This window comes from Psammomys obesus, unplaced genomic scaffold (assembly GCF_907164565.1).
Source record: "Psammomys obesus unplaced genomic scaffold, mPsaObe1.curated_primary_1811, whole genome shotgun sequence".
Classification (NCBI taxonomy): Eukaryota; Metazoa; Chordata; class Mammalia; order Rodentia; family Muridae; genus Psammomys; species Psammomys obesus.
In genome coordinates, this window is record NW_026596120.1 from 6,642,402 (window position 1) to 6,649,749 (window position 7,348).

Here is a 7,348-nt window from a genome sequence, read left to right on the forward strand (position 1 = left end):
CATATGCACCTACATGAACATACACACTCATCAAGAAAGAAAAGAAGAGGAAAAAAGGGAGGGAGGGAGGGACGGGTGGAGGGAGGGAGAAAGAGAAAAAGAAAACAGCCGCTAGGATGCATTGTGTAATGAGTTAAAATAGAGATAGGGTGAGCAGGGAGGGGCCTGGGCCAGCTCACCAAATGGCGCTCCGGCTGATGACAGAGCCCAGCCTTGGCCCACTCTGGGGCCCCAGCCCACAGTAGCGCAGACTGAGGACTCGGAGCCTTTGGTTGCTCTCCAGGCCTGAGAAGATATTCTCAAGTTCTTCATGTCCAAACCTGAGAAGAAACAACAAAACAAACGTCATGGCTTTTAAACTATGTCACAGGCTGAGGGGATCCTGCCAAGGTGGTCACGGCGGTGAAGAGGTGAGAAGGAAAACTCGGTTCAGATTGGCTTTATCAACCTTGATCAAAACTTCAGGGAGTCGGATGCCAGACAGTTTATTCCTAGCACATCTAAAACACAGTATAATTTGGGTGGGGAAAAAAAAAAAGTTTCCTGGTGTAGTTACAATTCCCAGTGCACAAGAAATCATAATTATATGGAAACTCAACTCAAGGTACATGTCATTTCTTCCAAGAAGATGGGGTTCTAGAGACAGGCTACCTTAGCTAGTACTTAAAGTCCTAAGGGTCTGGTCTGGTCTCAGTCATACAGGTAGTGTAGAGGTCATTTGGGCTATTAGCCACCTCTGGTCTGGTTCTAGGAGTTTGAGGGAGCCTCGGGCTATACAGACAATGTAAGGGCCATTAGACTATTAGGTACTTCTGGTCCTGGTTGTAGGAGCTTGCTATGGTCTGGCCCAACAGATAAGTTAGATCACCAGGCCATTAATCACTTCCGATTCCCAGCATCCTGGGTGGAAGAGCAGGTTTTACATCTTTCCCATTGGAAAATCAGTCCTACGTGTTTAACATTCCTGGTTTCTCTGGAAAACTGTGGGCTCTTCAGGGACCTCTGTTCATGCCACATGGCTGACCTTGAAGTCTTCCCCAGGCCAGCTAGGAGTAGCCTTTCTACTGGTCCCCAGTTTGAGTTTCTAGGGCCAGGGCTGGCTGAGGGGTAGTGTAGGGTTGACCCTGAAGAGGAGGGAATCTTGTAAGGAAGGAGGAGGGTCTGAAGTGAGGAGAGAAAAGGACAGGTTGAAACATCCTTCCAACAGAGAGGATGGAGAACAGGCTCTGAACGCTGAGGGAGAGCAGAGATGGACGTGATGATGTGGACAGCTGGCAGTGATGGTGCAGCCCCCCCACCAGCTGCAGCAGGGCTCTGAGAGAGTCCAGCCTCTCATCCCTCCTGCTGTAACCAGGCTTCCTCACTGAGCAATGTTTAATTTCCAGAGTGACTCAGGAGCAAAGTCCTCAGTCCTTGGATAGGAGGGGTGACACTGTGGGGAACCAAAAAGCGGGGAGCTTATGCCATGTCTGCCAGGAATTTTGAATGCCAAAGTTTGAGCTCTGAGATGTTAACATGGGCTGCTAGGAGTGACACAGAGTGATGTTGTTGCTGTTTTGAGCCCGAGTTTTCTATTTGGTCAGGCTGGATTCCAACTGGAGGAGCCTTTCCTGTTTCAGCCTTCCACATACCAGCATTACAGGCATGTACCATCACACTGGCTTAGAAATAACTTCAAAGGAGCTGGAGAGATGGCTCAGCAGTTAAGAGCACTGTCTGCTCCTCCAGAGATCCTGAGTTCAATCCCCAGCGACCACATGGTGGCTCACAACCATCTATACTGGAATCTGATGCCCTCTTCTGGAATGCAGGTGTACACAAAACACTCATACACATTAAATAAATAAACACATCTTTAAAAAAATAACTTCAACTTTTAAAAAATCATTAACAAGGAATTGTTGGGATGGGGCTAGGGCTGGACACGAGAGTTGTGCTGGCTAGGATTTTTTTTTTGGGGGGGGTGCGTGTTGGTTGGTTGCTATGATTGTTGTTTTGGATTTTTGTTTTGTCCACATGACACAAACTAGGGTCATCTGGCAAGAGGAAACCCCAACTGAGAAAATGCCTCCATCAGATTGGCCTATAGGCAAGTCTGTAGGGGTGTTTTGTTGACTAAGGTTTGGCTTGGGAGAGTCCAGCTCACCGTGGGGTGATACTATCCCTGGGGTGATACTATCCCTGGGCAGGTGGCTGCAGGTTATATAAAAAGCAAGCTGCTGAGCTAGGAGGGGTGGTGCCTCGCTTTAATCCCAGCGCACTCAGGAGGCAGAGGCAGGTGGATTTCTGAGCTTCGGGCAGTCTGATCTACTTATCAAATTCCAGGTCAGCTGAGCCTATACAGGGAGACCCTGTCTCAAACGATGATGATGACATCAATAGCAGCAGCAACAGCAGCAAGCAAGCAGGCTGAGCAAGTTGTGAGAGCGAGCCAGTCAGCAGCCTCCCTCCATGGTCTCTGCTTCAGATCCTGGTCTCAGGCTCTATTCTTCAGTCCCTGCCCTGACTTCCCAGTACAGACTGTTATCCGGGAGCTGCTGTTGGTCTTAGCCTTTATTACAGAAAAAGAAAGCAATCCAGGACAATAGTTCACTCCGTATCCCCAGCATTTGGGAAGCTGAGAAGGGGGAATCAGAACTTCAAGGCCAGTGTGGACTACGTTGTGAAACATCCCCACCCCTCACTGCCCCTCTCATTCACAAAAATCAGCTCCACTTCCCGCACAGATCCAGTCTCCCCTCCAAGTACAGGCCCCTAGAACTTGACTGCATAGAAAGAGTTCCAGACTCATCCCTCCCAAGCCAAGATCATCTTGTTAGAGGTCAGAAAGGTTCCGCGGTTTCCTCTCATTCACACAAGTAGCCTGAAGTTGCCTGTGGGTGGTACCGTGATAGACTCCAGGACATCTAGCATCCGGGATCTGATTGGGACAGTCAGGGTTCACATCCCCGAGAGCTGAGTGGCCTTCAATAGTCTTCCAGGTGTGGGGTGAGCCCCTGTCTCATGAGGCTATGGGGAGAACACATGAATGAGCTCATTAGGGCGGTGTGCTTTGCATATGGTGAGGACATGGAAACTTTGTGAAAGGAGAATACTGATCTCCACTCACACACACAGACACACAGAGAGAGAGAGAGAGAGCAAAAAAGAGAGAACCTTCTGCTGGCGTTATTCTCACCCCAGACCCTCCCCTGATGTCCTCAAGCCCCAGCTCTCAGAGCAGTTGCTCTGCTCCTTCCCTGGTGCCTCAGTGAAGACTGCCCAGTCACCGAAGGGGCCATGTTCCATTGTCTGGACACGGAACATGAATGGGCATTTTCTGCAGTATTCAGAGTTTCCGACCTTCACTGTGTATGATAAAGAGCCTGTCTACTCTGCCACTGGGACAACGTCTTTGGGTCAATAGGCTTGTTTGTATCGGGGGGTGTGTAGGTGTGTGTGTGTGTGTTTAGTGTCTGTCTTAGGGTTTCTACTGCTGTGATAAAATACCAAGACCAGAGCAACTTGGGGAGAAAAGGATTTGTTTAATCTTAGCAACCTGTAGTCCGTCATCCAGGGAAGTTCGGGTTGGAGCTAATCCAGAGGCCATGGAGGAGCACTGTTTACTGGCTTGTTCTTCAAGGCTTGCTCAGCCTACCTAAACACCCTGGACCAATTGCCCAGGGTTGGTGTCACCCATGGTGGGCTGGGCCCTCCCACAGCCATCATTAATCAAGGAAGTGCTCTACAGGCTAACCCTAAGAAGGTATCTTCCCAGTTAAGATTCTTTCTTCCTCAATGAGTCTACTTGTGTTGACAAAACACTAGCCTGCACAGTATCTTTATTGGTACCTTCCTTAGCACCTAGCACTGCGTTTTGTACTGGCTGGCTTTATGCCAACCGGATATGACAGTTAGCATCATCAGAGAGGAAGGAGCCTCAACTGAGGAAATTCTTCCAAAAGATTGGGGTGTAAGATCTGGGCAGTGGTGGCACACACCTTTAATCCCAGCAGTCAGGAGGCAGAGGCAGGCAAATCTCTGAGTTCAAGGCAAGCCTGATCTACACATCAAGTTCCAGGACAGCCAGGACTATACAGAAAAGCCAAGTCTCAAACCTCTTTTTGTCCCCCGCCCCCCAAAGATTGGGTTGTAGGCGAGCCTGTAGGGCATTTTCTTAATTAGTGTTTGATGGAGGAGGGCTGTCCCCACTGTGGGTGGGGCCATCCCTGAGCTGGTGGTCCTGGGTTCCATATGAAAGCAGGCTGAGCAAGCCATGTGAAGCAAGCCAGTAAGCAGCACCCCTTCACGGCCTCTGCATCAGCCCTGCCTCCAGGTTCCTGCCCTGCTTGAGTTCCTGTCCTGACTTCCTTTGGTGATGTCGAAATATAAGCTGAATAAACCCTTTCCTCCCCAGCTTCCTTCTAGGTCATGGTGTTTCATTGCAGCACTAGAAACCCTAACTAAGACCCTCACCTTCATCAGACATTTGTTAAAAGAACAAACGGGAACACGAACATTTCCTTGGGCCCAGGAGAAAGGCTAGCCAGTTCTCTTTCCCTTGATGAGGCACAAAGACCCTGGGTGTGGTCCTTCCCTGCCCTCCTCTGGCCCTCACCACCTAGGGCCCAGCCTGCAGACCTCCAGATCCAGCCTTACTTGCAGTAATCGAGGACCAGGAAATGCAAGCTGCTGAACTTCAGCGCCTGCCCGAGCCGCCTCAGGGACCACAGATCCATCTTGCAGTCCAGGATTTCCAAGGTGGTGAGTGGGCAGGCTGTGTACACCTTCTGCTCCAGAAACAAAGCCTGGAAGATTAAGAAACACTTCCATAGGAGCTGGCACCGTGCTCTGAGTTTTCATACAGTCCCAAGACAAGCCTATCAGCGACCTCAATGTGTTGGCTTCCAAGAGGATTTTCTACAAGGAAATGTAGCGTGGAAACACAGGCCTTTCTCTTTCTTGAATAATGATCATTGGAGAATCATGTGAGAGACTCGAAGCCCTGTGCTGAAATACGCTGCGTTTGTGGGCTGCAGGGTATGGGCAGGTTCCCCGGCTCGGACATTGAGATGCTAACCCCAGCCAGCTAGAAGGCTCAGGCTGCAGCTCAGAAGGCTGTACTGTGGAGACAGGAGTCTGCGTTATGAGGAGTTCTTGGAAGGAACCCCAACTTTATGGATCTAGTGTCCTTACGAGAAGAGGATCACATGGAGACGTCACCCTTGCGGACGCCTCCCTTTTAGGCTTTAGCCACACAGCCCCTGAGAGGGACTGCCTCCGCTGACTATGGCGGATGTTGATTTTTTTTTTAATGTATTTTTTTTTGGGGGGGGGGGATGTGTGCCTGCTGTGGCATGGATGTGGAGGTCAGAGGCTCACACTGTGGAGTCAATTCTCTCTTTTTATTTTTATCTAGGTTCTGCAGGTAAAACTCAGGCTTGCATAGCAAGTGCCTTTACTGTCCCCGAGCCATCCCCCCAGCTCAGGTCATCAAGCTTAAGCAGCAAGTGCTGGACCTGCTGAGCCATCTCCCTGCCCCGAGATACTGATTTCTTCACGATGGACTGCAGCCTCCTGCACGTGTGCTTTTTTTAATAGAGAGGTGTGGTGCACGGCCTCTTTGGCATGAGGCAGGAAACCATAATAACTTCATTGTTGCTCCTAGTCCCAGACATTCCCGAGTCCAAGGTTTGCTCCGAACTGAACTGTGTGAACTGGTATCTGCCGTGGGAGCTGCTGGGGGACTAGGCTTCACGTGATCATCTGCAGTCCCATGACCTCCGCTCCAAAGTGGAGACAGCACAGACAGGTTATTTTTTGTGGTAACCAAGGATACCAGTGATGGTTAGAACCCTGCCTGAAAGGAAACAAAGAACACTTAACTCCTCGAGTTGTGGGGTTGGCATGAGGCCATCTTTCAGCAATTACAACCAGCACGGAACGTTCCTTCAGCTTAGAATAAAGCCACGAAGGGGCTTGGGTAAATCCAGAAGGCTAAGGGCCTTTTAAGGTAATGCCATGTCAGTCAGATCTAGGATGGCAAATTGTCCCTTAGCTGAGATTGAAAAGTTGCATGAGTCTCAGCCACAGGGCTGGTACTGTGCTGAATGAGGTGACATGTGTCTCTATCCCCACTCCACCCGCTCAGCTACAGTGGGCTGAGCTTGTGCAAAGGGCAGGCAAAAAGCCCAGGCTTCCAGCCCTGTGTCCTAGTTAGGGTCACCACTGCTGTGCTGAACCACCACGGCCAAAAGCACAGTGGGGAGGGAAGGGTTTGTTCAGCCCACACTTCCACATCACAGTCCATCATGGAAGGAACTCAGGGCAGGAATCTGGAGGGTGCTGCTTCCTGGCTTGCTCTCCATGGCTTGCCCAGCCTGCTTTCTTACAGAACCTGAGCCCACCAGCCCAGGGATGGCACCATGCACAGTGGGTTGAACCCTCTCCATCAATCACTATCTAAGAAAATGTCCTACAGGCCCGCCTGCCGCCCAGGCTTACGGAGGCATTTTCTCAGCTGAGGTTACCCCCTTTCAGATGATTCTAGCCTGTGTCAAGTTGACATAAAACTAGCCAGCACAGCCTGATAGTGGCAACGAGGATAACTGAGAGTTCCAGAGAACCACCAGGAGTTGAGGGTCCTGACCCTCAAAACTCAGAGCCATACTTAGAGCAGGTGGCTGTGAGGCATCAGAGTCTGAGTCAACTCAGGGCTGAAGAGCTCAGAGTCCAGACGCTGGAAGGTACGGCTGTGACTGGCTGCTGGGTGATTGTCCGTTAAGCCCAGAACAATAGTCTCCACCATTAGCATCTAGAGCAGTAAGTTTGACTATTGGAGAACCCTTGTTTTCAAGACTTTGAGGTATAAACCTCTAGATTTGGAGGCCCTAGCCAGTTGTGGTGGCTCACACCTTTAACACCAGCACACAGGGAGGCAGAGACAGGAAGACCACCTCTGACTTTGAGGCCAGCCTGGTCTACATAGTGAGTTCTGGCACAGCCAGAGCTGTCTCAACACACAGGGAGAGACAGAGACAGAGAGAGAGACATACACACAGAGAATAAACTTTGGAATCAGGATATTGCAGTATAGTCTTCCAAAGCAGTAGCTGTATATGAACTAATCACACTTGGTAATGAGCCTCAGTTTCACCATTTCTGTGGCCGAGCAGTGGTAGCTGTTAGTGCTCTGCATTCCCTCCGACTTCAAGCCATTGATCACCCCTTCCTGTTCACTGGTTTTGATTGTTTCTCCCCCTCACTTCCTCCTCAGTGCAGAGAAATGAACACTATCTTCTTCTCTCAAGGTCCAGTTTGAGTCCTTCCTTCCTTCCTTCCTTCCTTCCTTCCTTCCTTCCTTCCTTCC

General features: G+C 50.2%; 1 protein-coding gene across 2 annotated transcripts in view; it reads right to left on the reverse strand.

Annotated features, from left to right (window-relative positions):
• LOC129693137 (uncharacterized) overlaps positions 1-7,348 on the reverse strand; it is a 37,342-nt gene that overhangs the window by 24,214 nt on the left and 5,780 nt on the right. For both annotated transcript variants that reach the window (XM_055629805.1, XM_055629804.1), the window contains exons 4-5: positions 4,639-4,787; positions 180-320 (exon numbers count right to left, since the gene is read on the reverse strand). In XM_055629805.1, the coding sequence (XP_055485780.1) occupies positions 180-320; positions 4,639-4,787 (290 nt within the window). The remainder of the gene's footprint in view (positions 1-179; positions 321-4,638; positions 4,788-7,348) is intronic.